This window comes from Coregonus clupeaformis, chromosome 7 (genome assembly GCF_020615455.1).
Source record: "Coregonus clupeaformis isolate EN_2021a chromosome 7, ASM2061545v1, whole genome shotgun sequence".
Classification (NCBI taxonomy): Eukaryota; Metazoa; Chordata; class Actinopteri; order Salmoniformes; family Salmonidae; genus Coregonus; species Coregonus clupeaformis.
Genome location: NC_059198.1, coordinates 57,149,270 through 57,170,327, shown reverse-complemented (window position 1 = coordinate 57,170,327; position 21,058 = coordinate 57,149,270). Strand labels below are relative to the sequence as shown.

General features: G+C 47.0%; 1 protein-coding gene across 1 annotated transcript in view; it reads left to right on the top strand.

Annotated features, from left to right (window-relative positions):
- LOC121570283 (potassium voltage-gated channel subfamily B member 2-like) overlaps nt 1–20,322 on the top strand; it is a 317,002-nt gene extending 296,680 nt beyond the window's left edge. The window contains exons 5-6 of the mRNA XM_041881751.2: nt 12,541–12,668; nt 20,155–20,322. Coding sequence (XP_041737685.2) covers nt 12,541–12,668; nt 20,155–20,322 — 296 coding nt within the window. The remainder of the gene's footprint in view (nt 1–12,540; nt 12,669–20,154) is intronic.
- The last annotated feature ends 736 nt before the right edge of the window (nt 20,323–21,058 follow it).

The window sequence follows — 21,058 nt, the reverse complement described above, 5'->3', positions numbered from 1 at the left end:
TCTCCCCCCTCAACTACCTAGCTAGCTAGCAGCTAAAAACAGCTCTTTGGTTAATCTCTAGTCGCATTAGCAATAACAAATGCAGTCTAAATTGCTGCATATCAAATTGTTCATAGGAACCTGAGGTCTAAGTTTCTTAAAGTTTATTTTAGTTTAACCAAATTGAGAGAGCATGGTGACAGAGTAGCCAAGCAGACAGCCATTCAGTTAGATAGCTAACTAAACAGCTTGTTAGCCACCTACTCGTGGTAAATCTACGACCCCTCCAATCAGCCTTTATGGTAGAGTGGCCAGACAGAAGCCACTCCTCAGTAAAAGGCCTGAATGTCAAGCGTCACATCTGGAGGAAACCTGGCACCATCCCTACGGTGAAGCGTGGTGGTGGCAGCATCATGCTGTGGGTATGTTTTTCAGTTGCAGGGACAGGGAAACTAGTCAGGATCGAGGCAAAGATGAACGGAGCAAAGTACAGAGAGATACTTGATGAAAACCTGCTCCAGAGCGCACAGGGCCTCAGACTGGGGCCAAGGTTCACCTTCCAACAGGACAACGACCCTAAGCACACAGCCAAGAAAACGCAGGAGTGGCTTCAGGACAAGTCTCTGAATGTCCTTGAGTGGCCCAGCCAGAGCTGGACTTGAACCCGATCGAACATCTCTGGAGAGACCTGAAAATAGCTGTGCAGCAATGCTCCCCATCCAACCTGACAGAGCTTGAGAGGATCTACAGAGAATAATGGGAGAAACTCCCCAAGTACAGGTGTGCCAAGCTTGTAGCGTCATACCTGTCACGAATTCGGCCGAGACTGCTCCTCCTCCTTGCTCGGGCAGGCTTCGGCGTTCGTCGTCCCCGGAGTACTAGCTACCACCATTGGATGTTTCGATGTTTGTTTGGTTTGGTCTGTCTGTTGCACCTGTGTTCGTTTGTGTCTAATTATGTGACCTATAAGTTTCCTGCTTTGTGTATGTGAGTTTGTGTGTTATTGTCCGCCTGTCCGTTGGTGTCTTCTGTGTGGAACTTTTTGGTCTTGCTTATCGTTACGCACTGTTGTGCGTTATCGCACGCCTCCTGTGTTTTCGAGGTCCTTTATTTTGTATTGTCATTACGTCTAGTAAAGTCGTGTTTGACTGAGCCTCTGTGTCCTGCACCTGACTCCTACACCGCATCCACATCAGCTAGTGACAGAATAACACACTAGAGAGAGGAGGAGAGAGAACCCGAGGGGGGCCGTCCCCTGCACCAACTGTGGCCGTGGAGGGCACACTGCGGCTAGGTGCTGGGGAGGGTCTCCTGGGGGAGGGGACAACAGGTCACACACTGGGGAGTCATTTCAGGTGAGTAGGCGCCCCACTTACCCAGAGCTCTCTGTTGTTCACCTGTGAGATTTCCACAGGTGGCACCTCATTCCCAGCATAAGGCGCTAGTAGATTCAGGCGCAGCTGGGAATTTTGTTGATCGTACATTTTGTTCAAGGTTAGGAATTCCCCTCCGGCCGGTGGAAGCCCCCTTCCCTGTCCATGCCCTAGACAGCCGGCCGCTGGGGTCGGGGTTGATTAGAGAAGTCACAGCACCACTTAAGATGACGACGCAGGGGGGTCATGAGGAGACCATTCAGTTATATCTGATCGACTCTCCTGCGTATCCCGTGGTGCTGGGGCTTCCCTGGTTAAGCACTCATGATCCTACCATTTCGTGGCAACAGAGGGCTCTTATGGAGTGGCCAGTGTGTAGGGAGATGTCTAGGTGTTTCCGTAGGGGCGACCTCGGTGGAGAGTCCGAACCAAGTGCCCGCAATGCGCATTCCCCTTGAATATGAGGATTTAGCACTCGTGTTCAGCAAGACAAGGGCGACACGGTTGCCACCTCATAGACAGGGGGATTGTGCGATAGACCTCCAAACAGGAGCAGCACTCCCGCGGAGCCATGTGTATCCCCTGTCTCAAGAGGAGACAACGGCTATGGAGACTTACATAGCCGAGTCCTTGAGACAGGGATATATACGGACCTCCACTTCCCCGGTTTCCTCAAGTTTCTTCTTTGTGAAGAAGAAGGACGGGGGTTTGCGCCCGTGTATTGATTACCGTAGTCTCAATCAGATCACGGTTAAATACAGTTATCCTCTTCCTCTGATTGCGAGTATGACTGAATCATTACGCAGAGCGCGGTTCTTCACAAAGTTGGATCTCAGGAGCGCGTACAACCTGGTGCGCATTAGGGAGGGGGATGAATGGAAAACAGCATTCAGCACCACCTCGGGTTATTACGAGTATCTCGTCATGCCATACGGGTTAATGAATGCTCCTTCAGTCTTCCAATCCTTTGTGGACGAGATCTTCCGGGACATGCATGGGCAGGGTGTGGTGGTGTACATCGACGACATCCTAGTGTAGTCTTCTACACGAGCCGAGCATGTAGCCCTGGTGCGTCGAGTGTTGGGGAGGCTGTTGGAGCATGACTTGTATGTCAAGGCAGAGAAATGCTTGTTTTTCCAGGAGTCCGTCTCCTTTTTGGGTTATCGGTTGTCCGCGTCAGGTGTGAAGATTGAGGTTGACCGTGTGTCAGCCGTGTGTAATTGGCAAACTCCAACCACTGTTAAAGAGGTGCAGCAGTTTTTGGGTTTTGCTAATTACTACCGGAGGTTTATCCTGGGCTTTGGACAGGTGGCAGCTCCCATCACGTCCCTGCTGAAGGGGGGCCCGGTGCGTTTGCAGTGGTCAGCTGAAGCGGACAGGGCATTTGTTAAACTGAAAAACCTGTTCACTTCGGCTCCGGTGCTGGCGCATCCGGACCCCGCTTTACCATTCCAAGTAGAGGTGGACGTGTCAGAGGCCGGTATTGGGGCAGTACTGTCGCAACGGTCCGGCATGCCACCTAAACTCCGCCCCTGTGTGTTCTATTCTAAGAAGCTCAGCCCGGCAGAGCGAAATTATGATGTAGGGGACAGGGAGCTGTTAGCCGTGGTTCAGGCCCTAAAGGTGTGGAGGCATTGGCTTGAGGGGGCTCAACACCCTTTCCTCATTCTGACTGACCACCGTAACCTGGAGTACATCCGGGCAGCTAGGAGATTAAACCCTCGTCAGGCTAGGTGGAATATGTTTCTAACTCGGTTCATTTTTAAAATAACGTACATCCCAGGGTCCCAGAACGGTAAGGCAGACGCCCTGTCCCGGCGGTATGACACAGAGGAGAGGTCCATTGAGCCCACTCCCATACTGCCGGAGTCTTGTCTGGTGGCTCCGGTGGTGTGGGAGGTCGATGCGGAGATCGAGCGGTCGTTACGTACCGACCCTACTCCCCCAGAGTGTCCTGTGGGGCGGACGTACGTTCCGCTCGAGGTTCGTGATCGGCTTATTTATTGGGCTCATACGTCACCCTCCTCTGGACATCCAGGTATTGACCGGACAGTGCACTGCCTTAGCGTGAAATACTGGTGGCCAACGTTAGCTAGGGATGTGAGGGTTTATGTCTCCTCCTGCTCGGTGTGCGCCCATTGTAAGGCGCCTAGACACCTGCCCAGGGGGATTTACATCCCCTGCCCGTTCCACAACGACCATGGTCTCACCTCTCGGTGGACTTTGTGACCGACCTTCCCCCCTCCCAGGGGAATACCACCATTTTGGTCGTTGTGGATCGGTTTTCTAAGGCCTGTCGTCTCCTCCCAATGCCGGGTCTCCCTACTGCCCTACAGACCGCTGAGGCACAATTTACCCACGTCTTCCGGCACTACGGGGTTCCCCAGGATATAGTGTCTGACCGAGGTCCCCAGTTCTCCTCCAGAGTCTGGGGGGCGTTCATGGAACGCTTGGGGGTCTCGGTGAGCCTTACCTCGGGTTACCAACAAGAGAGCAATGGGCAGGTAGAACGAGTTAACCAGGATGTAGGTAGGTTTCTGAGGTCCTATTGCCAGGGCCGGCCGGAGGAGTGGTCAAGGTATATCCCCTGGGCAGAGATGGCACAGAACTCTCTCCGCCACTCCTCCACCAATCTAACCCCTTTCCAGTGTGTGTTAGGGTATCAGCCGGTTCTGGCACCATGGCACCAGAGCCAGATCGAGGCTCCTGCGGTGGATGAGTGGGTTCGGCGCTCGGAGGAGACGTGGAACGCTGCACACGTCCATCTGCAGCGGGCCATCCGTCGACAGAAGGCGAGCGCCGATCTCCACCGCAGTGAGGGTCCGGTGTACGCACCGGGAGATCGAGTCTGGCTCTCGACTCGAACCTGCCCCTCCGCCTGCCTGCCGGAAGCTGGGTCGGCGGTTTGTGGGGCCTTTTAAAGTCCTGAGGAGATTGAACGAGGTGTGTTACAGGTTACAACTGCCTATTGATTATAAGAATATTAACCCCTCGTTCCATGTGTCTCTTCTCAGGCCGGTGGTAGCTGGTCCACTCCAGGAAGGTGAGATAGGAGAGACCCCTCCGCCCCCACTGGACATCGAGGGAGCTCCGGCGTACACGGTCCGGACCATCTTGGATTCGAGATGTCGGGTGGGGGGTCTCCAGTATCTCGTGGAGTGGGAGGGGTACGGCCCGGAGGAACGGTGCTGGGTGCCTAGGAGGGATATCCTAGATCCATTCCTCCTGACTGAGTTCCACCGTGGTCATGCCACGCGCCCTGCTCCGCGTCCTCCTGGTCGTCCCAGAGGCCGGGGTCGGCGCACGGCTAGAGCCGCGCGTCAAGGGGGGGGGTACTGTCACGGATTCGGCCGAGACTGCTCCTCCTCCTTGCTCGGGCAGGCTTCGGCGTTCGTCGTCCCCGGAGTCCTAGCTACCACCGTTGGATGTTTCGATGTTTGTTTGGTTTGGTCTGTCTGTTGCACCTGTGTCCGTTTGTGTCTAATTATGTGACCTATAAGTTTCCTGCTTTGTGTATGTGAGTTTGTGTGTTATTGTCCGCCTGTCCGTTGGTGTCTTCTGTGTGGAACTTTTTGGTCTTGCTTATCGTTACACACTGTTGTGCACAACAGTGTGTAACGATAAGCAAGACCAAAAAGTTCGCACGCCTCCTGTGTTTTCGAGGTCCTTTATTTTGTATTGTCATTACGTCTAGTAAAGTCGTGTTTGACTGAGCCTCTGTGTCCTGCGCCTGACTCCTACACCGCATCCACATCAGCTAGTGACAATACCCAAGAAGACTCGAGGCAGTAATCGCTGCCAAAGGTGCTTTAACAATGTACTGAGTAAAGGGTCTGAATACTTATGTAAATGTAATATTTCAGTTTTTATTTTTAATACATTTGCTAAAATGTTTAAACCTGTTTTTGCTTTGTCATGATGGGGTATTATGTGTAGATTGATGAGGGGGAAAAAACAATTGAATCCATTTTGAAATAAGGCTGTAACGTAACAAAATGTGGAAAAGGTCAAGGGGTCTGAATGCCCTGTCTAACAAGGCAATTAGAAAGGGGAAAGAGGGATACCTCTTGGATACAGTTGCACAACTGAATGCATTCAACTGAAATGTTTCTTCCGCATTTAACCCAACCGCTCTGAATCAGAGAGGTGTGGAGGGCTGCCTTAATCGACATCCAAGTCTTGCTCAGGGCCAGAATGACAGATTTGTACCTTGTCTGCTTGGGGATTCGATCTAGCAACCTTACGGTTACTGGCCCAACGCTCCTACCCGCTAGGCTACCTGCCGGGGTGCTCTTCTCGACCAATATGGCCAGATAAATCCTACCCCCGCAAACCTATGTGAACTTTCCTTCACATCTAAATGTGATGAGTTTGTGGAATATTTCAGAGATACGATAACCATCATTAGGCTGGGTATTAGTCAAGCAAGACCTGATGAGAAGTTTGATATGTGCCCTAGCCTACCACGCAAAGGCACTATGGATTTATTTTCCCTGGTTGACACAGACACGCTCAGGAAAGTGATATCACAGCTGAACCCTTCTACCTGCCTTCTCGATCCTATCCCCCACCACCACCACCACCTTCAAAACAGTTTTTAATTGCATATCTGAAGAAGTGCAAGCTATTGTTAATCACTCCATGTTCACAGGCACTTTCCCCAATGCACTACAAACTGCTATGTTGAAACCACTTCTGAAGAAAAGTTATCTAGATTCTTCAGCTCTTAGCAATTTTATGCCAATTTCCAACCTTCCATTCTTAATTGGTGTTCAAACAGCAAAATAATGTTTTAAGTGCCAACAGTATTTTTGAAAAATTCCAATCTGGTTTTGGTGCCCACCACCAGCACAGAGACAGCCTTAGTTAAAGTGGTAAATGATCTTAGCGCCAACACAGATGCCAAACAGCTCTCTGTACGCTTAGACTTAAGTGCTGCATTCAACACTGTTAACCATGATGTCCTCCTGGACAGACTGGAGAGGTGGGTTGACCTCTGTTGACCATGATGTCCTTCTGGACAGACTGGAGAGGTGGTTGGTCTCTGTTGACCATGATGTCCTTCTGGACAGACTGGAGAGGTGGTTGGTCTCTGTTGACCATGATGTCCTTCTGGACAGACTGGAGAGGTGGGTTGACCTCTGTTGACCATGATGTCCTCCTGGACAGACTGAAGAGGTGGTTGGTCTCTGTTGACCATGATGTCCTTCTGGACAGACTGGAGAGGTGGGTTGGCCTCTGTTGACCATGATGTCCTTCTGGACAGACTGGAGAGGTGGTTGGCCTCTGTTGACCATGATGTCCTTCTGGACAGACTGGAGAGGTGGGTTGGCCTCTGTTGACCATGATGTCCTTCTGGACAGACTGGAGAGGTGGGTTGGCCTCTGTTGACCATGATGTCCTTCTGGACAGACTGGAGAGGTGGGTTGGCCTCTGTTGACCATGATGTCCTTCTGGACAGACTGGAGAGGTGGGTTGGCCTCTGTTGACCATGATGTCCTTCTGGACAGACTGGAGAGGTGGGTTGGCCTCTGTTGACCATGATGTCCTTCTGGACAGACTGGAGAGGTGGGTTGGCCTCTGTTGACCATGATGTCCTTCTGGACAGACTGGAGAGGTGGGTTGGCCTCTGTTGACCATGATGTCCTTCTGGACAGACTGGAGAGGTGGGTTGGCCTCTGTTGACCATGATGTCCTTCTGGACAGACTGGAGAGGTGGGTTGGCCTCTGTTGACCATGATGTCCTTCTGGACAGACTGGAGAGGTGGGTTGGCCTCTGTTGACCACGATGTCCTTCTGGACAGACTGGAGAGGTGGTTGGCCTCTGTTGACCATGATGTCCTTCTGGACAGACTGGAGAGGTGGGTTGGCCTCTGTTGACCATGATGTCCTTCTGGACAGACTGGAGAGGTGGGTTGGCCTCTGTTGACCACGATGTCCTTCTGGACAGACTGGAGAGGTGGTTGACCTCTGTTGACCATGATGTCCTTCTGGACAGACTGGAGAGGTGGGTTGGCCTCTGTTGACCATGATGTCCTTCTGGACAGACTGGAGAGGTGGGTTGGCCTCTCCGGTCCAGTTCTACATTGGTTTTCGACTTATTTAACCGGTCAAGAGTTGTTGTTTTTGTCACCCTTGGTGAACATAACTCAGAGAAAATACATATCACGTGGCATTCCACAAGGTTCGATTTTGGGTCTGGTACTGTTCAATTCATATACAGTACCAGTCAAGTTTGGACACACCTACTCATTCAAGGGTTTTTCTTTATTTTTACTATTTTCTACACTGTAGAATAATAGTGAAGAGATCTAAACTATGAAAGAACACATATGGAATCATGTAGTAACCAAAAAAGTGTTAAACAAATCAAAACATATTATATATTTGAGATTCTTCAAATAGCCACCCTTTGCCTTGATGACAGCTTTGCACACTCTTGGCATTCTCTCAACCAGCTTCATTAGGTAGTCACCTGGAATGCATTTCAATTAATAGGTGTGCCTTCTTAAAAGTTAATTTGTGGAATTTATTTCTTTCTTAATGCGTTTTGAGCCAATCAGTTGTGTTGTGACAAGGTAGGGGGGTATACAGAAGATAGCCCTATTTGGTAAAAGACCAAGTCCATATTATGGCAAGAACAGCTCAAATAAGCATAGAGAAATGACAGTCCATCATTACTTTAAGACATGAAGGTCAGTCAAAACTGAAAATGTCAAGAACTTTGAAAGTTTCTTCAAGTGCAGTCACAAAAACCATCAAGCGCTATGATGAAACTGGCTCTCATGAGGACCGCCACAGGAATGGAAGACCGAGAGTTACCTCTGCTGCAGAGGATAAGTTCATTAGAGTTACCAGCCTCAGAAATTGCAGCCCAAATAAATGCTTCACAGAGTTCAACTAACAGACACATCTCAACATCATGGTGTGGGGGTGCTTTACTGGTGACACTGTCTGTGATTTATTTAGATTTCAAGGCACACTTAACCAGCATGGCTACCACAGCATTCTGCAGTGATACGCCATTCCATCTGGTTTGGGCTTAGTGGGACTACTTTTGACTGGTACTGTTTGTTACCCCTTGTTACCCATTATCAGAAAGCACATAATTGATTTTCACTGCTACGCAGACGATACACAACTTTACATTTCTCTGTCACCACGGATAAATTATTATACCGTAGTGATTTAAGTACTTGGATGGATCACAACTTCCTCAATCAAGATCCTAAATCAAGACAAGACTGAGGTACTTACTGTTGGAGCCAAAGCACAGAGAGAGAATCTAGACGCACATTTTAATTCACGGGCAATAAAGATTAACCACCCGGTAAAAAACCTGGGTGTTACTTTAGATTCTGAACTAAATTTTGAATCACACATTAGGAATGTGACTAAAATAGCTTTTTACCACCTGAAGAACATTGCCAAGTTGCGGACGTTTCTTTCTAAGGCTGATACAGAGAGACTCGTCCTTTTATTACAAGCAGGCTTGACTACCGTAATGCTCTCCTGTCTGGTCCACCCAAGAAAGCCATTGGTCAACAGCAAAACGTACAGAATGCTGCAGCACGGGTACTGACCAAGACCAGACGAAGACATTACACTGGTTATAAAGTCTCTGCACTGGAAAACTCTTTAGAGTTTTAGAATTCATTTTAAGATTCTTCTATTGGTTGTTAAATCAATCCATGATTGTGCACCCCAATTCATATCAGACATGCTTTTAAGTTACGTTCCCAGTAGGTCCCTCAGGTCCTCTGTCCTTTTAACTCTCCCAAAGCCTAGGACCAAGAGGCATGGGGAGGCAGCCTTTAGTTACTATGCCCCCAGCCTCTGGAATAGTCTGCCAGAGAACCAGATGGGGGGCTGAAACTGGACCAAGAGGCATGGAGAGGCAGCCTTTAGTTACTATACCCCCAGCCTCTGGAATAGTCTGCCAGAGAACCAGATGGGGGCTGAAACTGTGGACATATTTAAAAGAGATATTAAATCATCTTTTTAGCTTTTCCTCAGGGTGCTTTTTAGTCGTTCAGTTTGTCATTCTTTAGTTTTTAGTTTTATGTTTGTTTAGTAAATATTTCAGCTTTTATTTTCATAGTTTTTTATTTGTTTTTTTCCTGTGAAGCACATTGTTTTGCATTCCATGTCTGAAACGTGCTGTATAAATAAAGCTTGATTTGATTTGATTTGATCCATCTGGTCCAACGGTCTGCATGAAATCTCATCAGTCTGCATGACATCTCATCAGTCTGCATGACATCTCTGCATGACAGCTAGTCAGATATGTAAATCTAACTTGCCAGGCAACTAAAAGCAACTTTCTAGACAATGTTTAGTTTTTTTCGCTAGCTTGTTAGCTAACTTTGCTACAGTATCTAGCTCGCTAGCCAGCTCATATAATTACCAAAACATACACCACATTGCCAAAAATATGTGGACACCTGCTCGTCGAACATCTCATTCCAAAATCATGGGCATTAATATGGAGTTGGTCCAACCTTCGCTGCTATAACAGCCTCCACTCTTCTGAGAAGGTTGGAACATTGCTGCGGGGACTTGCTTCCATTCAGCCACAAGATAATTAGTGAGGTCGGGGACTGATGTTGAGCGATTAGGCCTGGCTCGCAGTCGGCATTCCAATTCATCCCAAAGGTGTTCGATGGGGTTGAGGTCAGTGCTCTGTGCAGGACAGTCAAGTTCTTCCACACCTATCTCGACAAACCATTTCTATATGGACCTCGCTTTGTGCACAGGGGCATTGTCATGCTGAAACAGGAAAGGGCCTTCCCCAAACTGTTGCCACAAAGTTGGAAGCACAGAATCGTCTAGAATGTCATTGTATGCTGCAGCGTTAAGATTTCCCTTCACTGGAACTAAAGGGCCCGAACCATGAAAAACAGCCACCCTCCGCCAAACTGTACAGTTGGTACTATGCATTGGGGCAGGTAGCGTTCTCCTGGCATCCGCCAAACCCAGATTTGTCCGTCAAACTGCCATAGTGAAGCGTGATTCATCACTCCAGAGAACGCGTTTCCACTGCTCCAGAGTCCAATGGCGGTGAGCTTTACACCACTCCAGCCGACACTTGGCATTGCACATGGTGATCATAGGCTTGTGTGTGGCTGTTCGGCCATGGAAACTCATTCATGAAGCTCCCGACAAACAGTTATTGAGTTGACGTTGCTTCCTGAGGCAGTTTGGAACTCGGTAGTGAGTGTTGCAGCTGAGGACAGATGATTTTTACGCACTTCAGCGGTCCCGTTCTGTGAGCTTGTGTGGCCTACCACTTCGCGGCTGAGCCATTGTTGCTCCTAGACGTTTCCACTTCACAATAACAGCACTCACAGTTGACCGGGGCAGCTCTAGCAGGGCAGAAATTTGACAAACTGACTTGTTGGAAAGGTGGCATCCTATGATGGTGCCACGTTGAAAGTCACTGAGCTCTTCAGTACAGGCCATTCTACTGCCAATGTTTGTCTATGGAGATTGCATGGCGGTGTGCTCGATTTTATTCACCTGTCAGCAACGGGTGTGGCTGAAATAGCCGAATCCACTAATTTGAAGGTGTGTCCACATAGTTTTGTGTATATACAGAAATTAAATTAGTGCAGAGATGCGGTAAAGACAAAGATTTGTGTAACTAACCCAATATAGACCGGAGCCGGTCGTTTCCAATGCGAGCAAATTAATCATAGTGGGCAGAGCCAAGCACGAGCTACCAAGATCCTATTGGTGCCTTCTAGCATGTATTTGCATATTCACGTACGCTGTGTGCTATAACTCAATTCACCCTTAAACTCCTTCTAAACAACGCAATATTTAGAAACATTGGCAAAGGGTAAAGTCTACCAAACTTAGTCCAGTCTGTTTGTAACCAATTTTAATTTTTGGGAACAGAACTGTATTGAGATCAAATGTTTCATTGATGAGAAAATGTGCAGAATGCCAACCAAAATCCATCTCGCTCAATCTTCTCCCACTGCCGGCCACTAGGTTATATTTGGTGGTCAGTGGAAATGCCAACCAGATGCTTCAGATTTACACATCCGGTGAAACAGCTCATTGTTCTATCTCTGGTAAAGAGGTCAATGGAACTCGACACAAACAATGGAATTGCCATGGAAACGTGTGGGGGAAAGATCCCGATTCTCCTCGTTGCCCCCAGCAGAATTACCCTACATTTAGGATGTTGTTTATATGTGTATTTCACGTTATGTTGAGGTAAAAATCAGAGTATAACGCTTGTATGGATGTCAACCCTAATAAATGTTCATGTCATCGTCACCAATAAACTTCATTGCAGTTAAAAACGACTTTGACTACCACCACCGATTTCTGTATGCTAGCTATGCTAACCAGCTTATATACGAACGGGAGTTAGCATTTAGCAGGCACTTCTTCTAAACCTGAAAAGGGGACAACTTCTAAATGTCATGCAGAGAAAACAGCCAAATGTATCCAAATCGGACTTTAACAACAAACATTGTGGGCCCTGTTACAATACATCAATCATGACGGACTTGACGAATATCCACTTTGTTAGATCAGATTTGTTGAATGTGCGCCAAACTGGTGTCCTCTTCTGTGTTCCAATGACCTCTTTACCACATCTATTGCATTCTGTCCTGTCGGAGGAATTTAGAACTGATCGTGGCTGCCTACGGTTACCATGACAACAGTTGCAACAACAAGGTCGAAAGTTGAATGTCTCTTGCTCGGTTGCCGGCAAATCAATAGCAATATAAAAGGTGAATGCCGACAAAGAAAGAGGTAAAGATGGGGCTGTTTGAAAATGAATCATACACTGAGTGTACCAAACATTAGGAACACCTTCCTAATATTGAACTGCAACGCTGCTGGTTTTCTTCACGCTCAACAGTTTCCCGTGTGTATCAAGAATGGTCCACCACCCAAAGAACAGCCACAACTGTGGGAAGCATTGGAGTCAACATGGGCCAGCATCCCTGTGGAACGCTTTCAACAACTTGTAGAGTCAGTCCATGCCCCAACGAATTGAGGCTGTTCTGAGGGCAAAAAGGGGGTGCAACTCAGTATTAGGAAGTTGTTCCTAATGTTTTGTACACTCGGTGTATAAACATTGCCCAATTGTTTTTAGCGGCAACATACCGTGAATCCTGTAGCTTGTGGTGTTGTGGTGTGATGCAAAGTGTGTTGTTTTTTGTAGACGTCCCCTTCGACAGAGACGAGCGGTTGTCGCCTCTGTTGTCAGCTGTCGGTGTCTGGGCGTCTCTGAAAGAGACTGAGGCGAATGACACACTGTTGGAGCAAGTCACCAACCTACTCTATGTTCAGGTGATTTGATTTGTTGGTTTCTGTTCTCTGCATGTCTTCTGTGTATCGTCTGTCCACCTTTAGCAATACATTATATTTGTCACCCACTAACGAGACCAGGGGACATACGTATCAAGCGTCTCGGCGCAGGAATGCTGATTTGGGAGTCAGTTTTGCCTTGTAGATCCCAATGAAAAAGGTGGACATGGACGACCAAAGCCTAATCCTAGATCTGATCAGCACTCCTATTCTGAGAGGAAGCCGTGAAGCCGACCATAGACTTCTAGGTATGGCCTTGCATTCTGTGTGTATAGTACCGATGAGCTGACTGACTGGTCTTCCCTCCCAGAGTGTTGCTGTGTGCCTAGAGAAAGGGAACTGCTCTGAAACGGCATGAGGAGGGAGTGTGAAATCCCACAGGTGAGTACTTCTATGACCGGGACTTTAAATTACCTGTCCAGTGTTTCCAGATTTTTATGAAATATGACCTATAATTAATTACGCTATGAGTGAAATAGTTTTCCTTCCAAAATGTTTTAATTAAGAATGTTAAAAAAGCAGCTTTTCTGTGTTGGAATGGCGTGGGCGTACCCCTACAACATTATGGTGTGGGCGTATCCCAGTCATTAAACATATGAATGTGTGCAGACCGCTGATTGGCCAGCTCATCCTCCACAGGAGGATGCCATCATCCCCTGATTATGAGGAAATAGCAAACATTTTTTGAGATAAATGTTTGGGGTGGGGGTTTTACGTGTGGGGGGTTTTCTCTGATTTATGCTTTGGCCACGAGTATAGGATGAATCAAAAACATTATTTAGGTGTGAGTTTATACAATATTAACTTTTAAAAGTGAGATTTTCACTGGACAGTTACTTTAACAATAGCTCAATGTGTGGTGATAATCTTATTTCCTCTAGCCTGGTCCCAGATCTGTGTGTGCTCTTTACCAACTCCATTGCTGTCAATAGCTTAGGTTTTCCATCCAATTGGCGACAGATTTTCATGGGAATATTCTAAAATCTGCACAAAGAAAATATGAGCATTTTTCCACCAAACTGACTTGTTGCACACAAAAAAATTTACTTTTTCGCTTAAGTTTTTCATGTGCCGAATAGAAATCTAAAGTTCAATGTGTTTCCATCGGATTTTCATCATTACATTTACATTTGAGTCATTTAGCAGACGCTCTTATCCAGAGCAACTTACAGTTAGTGTGTATTCTAGTCAATGCCACTCCGACATTGCTCGTCCTAATATTTATGTATTTCTTGATTCCATTCTTTTACTTTTAGATTTGTTTGTATTGTTGTGAATTGTTAGATACTACTGCACTGTTGGAGGTAGGAACACAAGCATTTCGTTACACCTGCAATAACATCTGCTAAATATGTGTACGTGACCAATAACATTTGATTTGATTTCATCTGTAGCCTAATAAACTGCATGGTTTCCCGAGTCGTAGTGAGAGAACCACACACCATATCATCACGTGACTCCAAGTTTACTTCGATATGATGGTTATTAATACACTGCTCAAAAAAAATAAAGGGAACACTTAAACAACACAATGTAACTCCACTTCTCAGTTCCTATGCTTCCTGGCTGATGTTTTGGTCACTTTTGAATGCTGGCGGTGCTTTCACTCTAGTGGTAGCATGAGACAGAGTCTACAACCCACACAAGTGGCTCAGGTAGTGCAGCTCATCCAGGATGGCACATCAATGCGAGCTGTGGCAAGAAGGTTTGCTGTGTCTGTCAGCGTAGTGTCCAGAGCATGGAGGCGCTACCAGGAGACAGGCCAGTACATCAGGAGACGTGGAGGAGGCCGTAGGAGGGCAACAACCCAGCAGCAGGACCGCTACCTCCGCCTTTGTGCAAGGAGGAGCAGGAGGAGCACTGCCAGAGCCCTGCAAATTGACCTCCAGCAGGCCACAAATGTGCATGTGTTTGCTCAAACGGTCAGAAACAGACTCCATGAGGGTGGTATGAGGGCCCGACGTCCACTGGTGCAGGACGTTTGGCATTTGCCAGAGAACACCAAGATTGGCAAATTGGCCACTGGCGCCCTGTGCTTTTCACAGATGAAAGCAGGTTCACACTGAGCACATGTGACAGACGTGACAGAGTCTGGAGATGCCGTGGAGAACGTTCTGCTGCCTGCAAACAGCATGACCGGTTTGGCGGTGGGTCAATCATGGTGTGGGGTGGCATTTCTTTGGGGGGCCGCACAGCCCTCCATGTGCTCGCCAGAGGTAGCCTGACTGCCATTAGGTACCGAGATGAGATCCTCAGACCCCTTGTGAGACCATTTGCTGGTGCGGTTGGCCCTGGGTTCCTCCTAATGCAAGACAATGCTAGACCTCATGTGACTGGAGTGTGTCAGCAGTTCCTGCAAGAGGAAGGCATTGATGCTATGGACTAGCCCGCCCGTTCCCCAGACCTGTATCCAATTGAGCACATCTGGGACATCATGTCTCGCTCCATCCACCAACGCCACGTTGCACCACAGACTGTCCAGGAGTTGGCGGATGCTTTAGTCCAGGTCTGGGAGGAGATCCCTCAGGAGACCATCCGCCACCTCATCAGGAGCATGCCCAGGCGTTGTAGGGAGGTCATACAGGCACGTGGAGGCCACACACACTACTGAGCCTCATTTTGACTTGTTTTATGGACATTACATCAAAGTTGGATCAGCCTGTAGTGTGGTTTTCCACTTTAATTTTGAGGGTGACTCCAAAATCAGACCTCCATGGGTTGATACATTTGATTTCCATTGATAATTTTTGTGTGATTTTGTTGTCAGCACATTCAACTATGTAAAGAAAAAAGTATTTAATAAGATTATTTAATTCATTCAGATCTAGGATGTGTTATTTTAGTGTTCCCTTAATTTTTTTGAGCAGTGTATTTGGCGTTTCCACCACCATTTCTCGCATAATACATTTTACCGACACAAAAAGATCCCACCATGTCGAATGAACAAATGATCTGTCAACATTTATAAAATTGTTTCCGAAACGTCCTGTTTCGATCACAGCTGTTGTGATTTGTTTTTATACAGTACTCGCGTAAACTGTGGAAACAAGGTTATTGTTAAGCCATGTGACAGCGAGTGACAGACTGGCACTGATGCTATATTTCCCTCCCTTCATCTACAGAACTTAGAGACCAAGCTGTCGTTGATCGTTAGTAAGAGGGACACGTACCATCCGTTCAGGCTTCAGCTGGAACCGTCTGCTGGAGAACATACAGACCTTCCTGGATCGCTTCCTGGAGGAACTCCCCTCGGACTTGCTGCTCCGGGTAGGGTATTGAACCTGTGACTGACTGTCAAAAAGCACACTATTCCCTAGTTCACTACTTTTTGACCAGAGCTTAGCCCTATAAGAAACCAACATGGTTCATTAACTTTTCAGTGGAATTCCAGGAAGGGCTTACTGTATCATTAGCTATAATTAGACACGTTCATATTTAAATATGATATCACAGTAATGAAGTCATATAGTAGACCAATGTTCATCCCCAACGCCACCCTGTTTTCTGATATAGTGCACCACTTTTGAACAGGGCTCTGGTTAAACGTAATGCATTATGTAGGGAATACGGTGCCATTTGGGACACAGATCACTGGTCCTCTGGGGATGGCTCTCATTTAAGAAACGTTTCCATGCTAGTCGTTAAGAGTTAAAAATGCACTTTGTCGTCATTTTAAAATGACTCTAACGAGGAAATACTTGGCACTTCTTCTCTGTAGCACCTGGTGGCATACCTCACATGGAAACCATTCCCTATATAGCCTAGTACGATGATCAAAAGTAGTGCACTACATACTACTAGCTTCCTGTCCAGGGGGTGTACTGGTACATCAAGCTGTCTCACTACAGAAACAGGAGATAGACTAGTGTCCTGTCCAGGGGGTGTACTGGTACATCAAGCTGCCTCACTACAGAAACAGGAGATAGACTAGTGTCCTGTCCAGGGGGTGTACTGGTACATCAAGCTGCCTCACTACAGAAACAGGAGATAGACTAGTGTCCTGTCCAGGGTCTGTCAATACATCAAGCTGTCTCACTACAGAAACAGGAGATAGACTAGTGTCCTGTCCAGGGGGTGTACTGGTACATCAAGCTGCCTCACTACAGAAACAGGAGATAGACTAGCGTCCTGTCCAGGGGGTGTACTGGTACATCAAGCTGCCTCACTACAGAAACAGGAGATAGACTAGTGTCCTGTCCAGGGGGTGTACTGGTACATCAAGCTGCCTCACTACAGAAACAGGAGATAGACTAGCGTCCTGTCCAGGGGGTGTACTGGTACATCAAGCTGCCTCACTACAGAAACAGGAGATAGACTAGTGTCCTGTCCAGGGGGTGTACTGGTACATCAAGCTGCCTCACTACAGAAACAGGAGATAGACTAGTGTCCTGTCCAGGGGGTGTACTGGTACATCAAGCTGCCTCACTACAGAAACAGGAGATAGACTAGTGTCCTGTCCAGAGTCTGTCAATACATCAAGCTGTCTCACTACAGAAACAGGAGATAGACTAGTGTCCTGTCCAGGGGGTGTACTGGTACATCAAGCTGCCTCACTACAGAAACAGGGGATAGACTAGTGTCCTGTCCAGGGGGTGTACTGGTACATCAAGCTGCCTCACTACAGAAACAGGAGATAGACTAGTGTCCTGTCCAGGGGGTGTACTGGTACATCAAGCTGCCTCACTACAGAAACAGGAGATAGACTAGTGTCCTGTCCAGGGAGTGGACTGGTACATCAAGCTGCCTCACTACAGAAACAGGAGATAGACTAGTGTCCTGTCCAGGGGGTGTACTGGTACATCAAGCTGCCTCACTACAGAAACAGGAGATAGACTAGTGTCCTGTCCAGGGGGTGTACTGGTACATCAAGCTGTCTCACTACAGAAACAGGAGATAGACTAGTGTCCTGTCCAGGGGGTGTACTGGTACATCAAACTGCCTCACTACAGAAACAGGAGCTAGACTAGTGTCCTGTCCATGGGGTGTACTGGTACATTAAGACTGTGGTCATTAAGCCTGTACATGTGGTCATTAAGCCTGTACATGTGGTCATTAAGCCTGTACATGTGGTCATTAAGACTGTGGTCATTAAGCCTGTACATTCGGTCATTAAGCCTGTACATGTGGTCATTAAGCCTGTACATGTGGTCATTAAGCCTGTACATGTGGTCATTAAGCCTGTACATGTGGTCATTAAGCTAGCTGCTAACACAGACGGATATGAACAATTATAACACAAGTGGAAGTCCAAATGGTATCCCTATTTCTCACAGGGCTCTGGTCAAAAGACGTGCACTATACAGCCAATACGATGCCGTTTGGGTCTGATGATAATATTGCGTTTCTCCTCAGACCCAAAAAGACGCTGCTATCAACAAGGAATATTCAGTCCTGGAAACCAGAGTCTGACAAGAAGCCTGAGCTCATTATTTAGGAGAAAGAGGGGTATGGTATACCACTCTCTCTGTCGCTCTCTCGCTGCCAGTACGCACAAGATCTATTTAAGATCTTGGGTGATTTTAATTATCTTTGTTCTAATGTCACAGATCTCCATTGCTCTTGAGAAAGAACATAGTTATAATGCCAAGTGGAAGAACTAGCTAGCTACATGTTTGTCCGTGTAAAGTTGACTCTGTCTCTCATGCTGTTTGTCCGTGTAAAGTTGACTCTGTCTCTCATGCTGTTTGTCCGTGTAAAGTTGACTCTGTCTCTCATGCTGTTTGTCCGTGTAAAGTTGACTCTGTCTCTCATGCTGTTTGTCCGTGTAAAGTTGACTCTGTCTCTCATGCTGTTTGTCCATGTAAAGTTGACTCTGTCTCTCATGCTGTTTGTCCGTGTAAAGTTGACTCTGTCTCTCATGCTGTTTGTCCATATAAAGTTGACTCTGTCTCTCATGCTGTTTGTCCATGCAGTGTCGATGAGGTTGACCTACCGAGGAGCCTCATCTGAGACGACCCTGAACACCACGACTCTTAGCAACACAACTCTGAACACCAATGGCAGCACTAGAACCAGGAAGACTCACAGGATAGGTCAACTAGCATACTGACAGCACTAGAACCAGGAAGACTCACAGGATAGGTCAACTAGCATACTGACAGCACTAGAACCAGGAAGACTCACAGGATAGGTCAACTAGCATACTGACAGCACTAGAACCAGGAAGACTCACAGGATAGGTCAACTAGCATACTGACAGCACTAGAACCAGGAAGACTCACAGGATAGGTCAACTAGCATACTGACAGCACTAGAACCAGGAAGACTCACAGGATAGTGTAGTGTATTGAGATTATGATGGTGTTAAAGGTTTTTTTGAGTGGAACTGAAAGAATGTTGATTTTGGTATCAAGAGGGACTGTTTTAGTGTAACGCCACATACAACAGACAGGAAGTGTGGTGTAGACACGGGGATTGGACAGTAGAGGGAGCCACCCACATCTTGGGAGGTTATATATACTGGGGGAAACACGACGGTGGGGCAGAAAGCATTGAGATTTATTTGGGACTGCTTCTCCAGATCTCCGCGGGTCTGTTAACTTATGCTGTAACCTCGTGATATTAATAAAAGCCTCTAAAACACGGTACAGCTTAAGTGGATTCTTTGATTGACAGCAATACCCATCAGCATTCGACGCGACACCACAATAGGTCAACTAGCATACTGACAGCACTAGAACCAGGAAGACTCACAGGATAGGTCAACTAGCATACTGACAGCACTAGAACCAGGAAGACTCACAGGATAGGTCAACTAGCATACTGACAGCACTAGAACCAGGAAGACTCACAGGATAGGTCAACTAGCATACTGACAGCACTACAACCAGGAAGACTCACGGGATAGGTCAACTAGCACACTGACATCACTACAACCAGGAAGACTTACGGGATAGGTCAACTAGCATACTGACAGTTTCACTGATGAGAGTACATCTTAGTAATTATCCAAATAAATGAAATGTTTACAAACAATGGATTAAAACAAGTTTATATTTATGGTTCTGATGGCGTAAGACAGTTAAATTAAGCTCATGAGGCATTTATAAGTTATATTCTTCAAGTATTACATTTACATTTTAGTCATTTAGCAGATGCTCTTATCCAGAGCGACTTACAGTTAGTGAATACATATCTTTTTATACTGGCCCCCCGTGGGAATCGAACCCACAACCCTGGCGTTGCAAACGCCATGCTCTATCAACTGAGCTACATCCCTGCCGGCCATTCCCTCCCCTGGACGACGCTGGGCCAATTGTGCGCCGCCCATGAGTCTCCCGGTCGCGGCCGGCTGCGACAGAGCCTGGATTCGAACCAGGATCTCTAGTGGCACAGTTAGCGATGCAGTGCCTTTGACCACTGCGCCACTCAGGAGTACAATGGCTATAGTTAATTTAAAAGTCCAAAATGGATGTACCAATCGCAGATTGCCCCTTTAATGTGTAGAACCCTACTGCTTTCTGTGTAGAAGTGGCCGTGGGATCTGGACGTTGCGCTGAAGGTGGGAGTGAAGCGTCACGGGGAGGGGAAGTGGTCACGCATCCTCCCGGAACACGACTTCCAGGATCACGCAGGGGTTCAACTCAAAGACCGCTGGAGGGTCCTCAAGAAGGTGCATAAAGTCAACACATACTAAGTAAAACTAAGGGTCTGTCCCAAATGACTCCCTATATTCCCTAAGAAGTGCACTACATTTGACCAGAGCCCTATGGGGCCTCTGTATAGGAAATAGGGTGACATTTGGGTCTGAGCCTTAATCTTGTGGTCTGTTCTGAACTCAGGGGGTTTATCTACTCTACTGTTGGATGTGTTGTTCAATCCCCTGGTTATAGAAGGAATTATAGTTTTTGCTTCTGGGTCCTTGTATTTCCAGAGCTGCCACTTTGAGTGTGAGAGATGGTGTAGCTGTAACTGACATTCAATCCGATTAAGGTGATTTCCAGTTGAGCTGACATACGCAGGGTTTACCATGAATGCGATCTCCACAAACACGAGAACCTTCTCATTGAAAAGCTGCACTGTCTACAACCTGCGATCGGATTGAATCCCGGCCTTTAACACACCGCTTCAATGCAAATGCGTATTGTGGAGGAAATTGCTGTTGTGATCATGTTATTACTACCAGTAACCAGCAGAGGTAGCTATTTCTCCTGCTGTGGACAAGCACAGCTTAAAAACTTGTAGATTAACATTTTTACAAAACTATTTATATCTCTTAACTTATCAATAGCTTCTAACTATCAATAACTAAAACACACAAAGCTTAACACCATCAAACTAAATGTTTGATAAAAATGAAGAAAAAAAAAACATTGTTAAATGTCTTTCATGGTTTTATTTAATATCTCACACAGCCTGTTTGATTTCTGCAT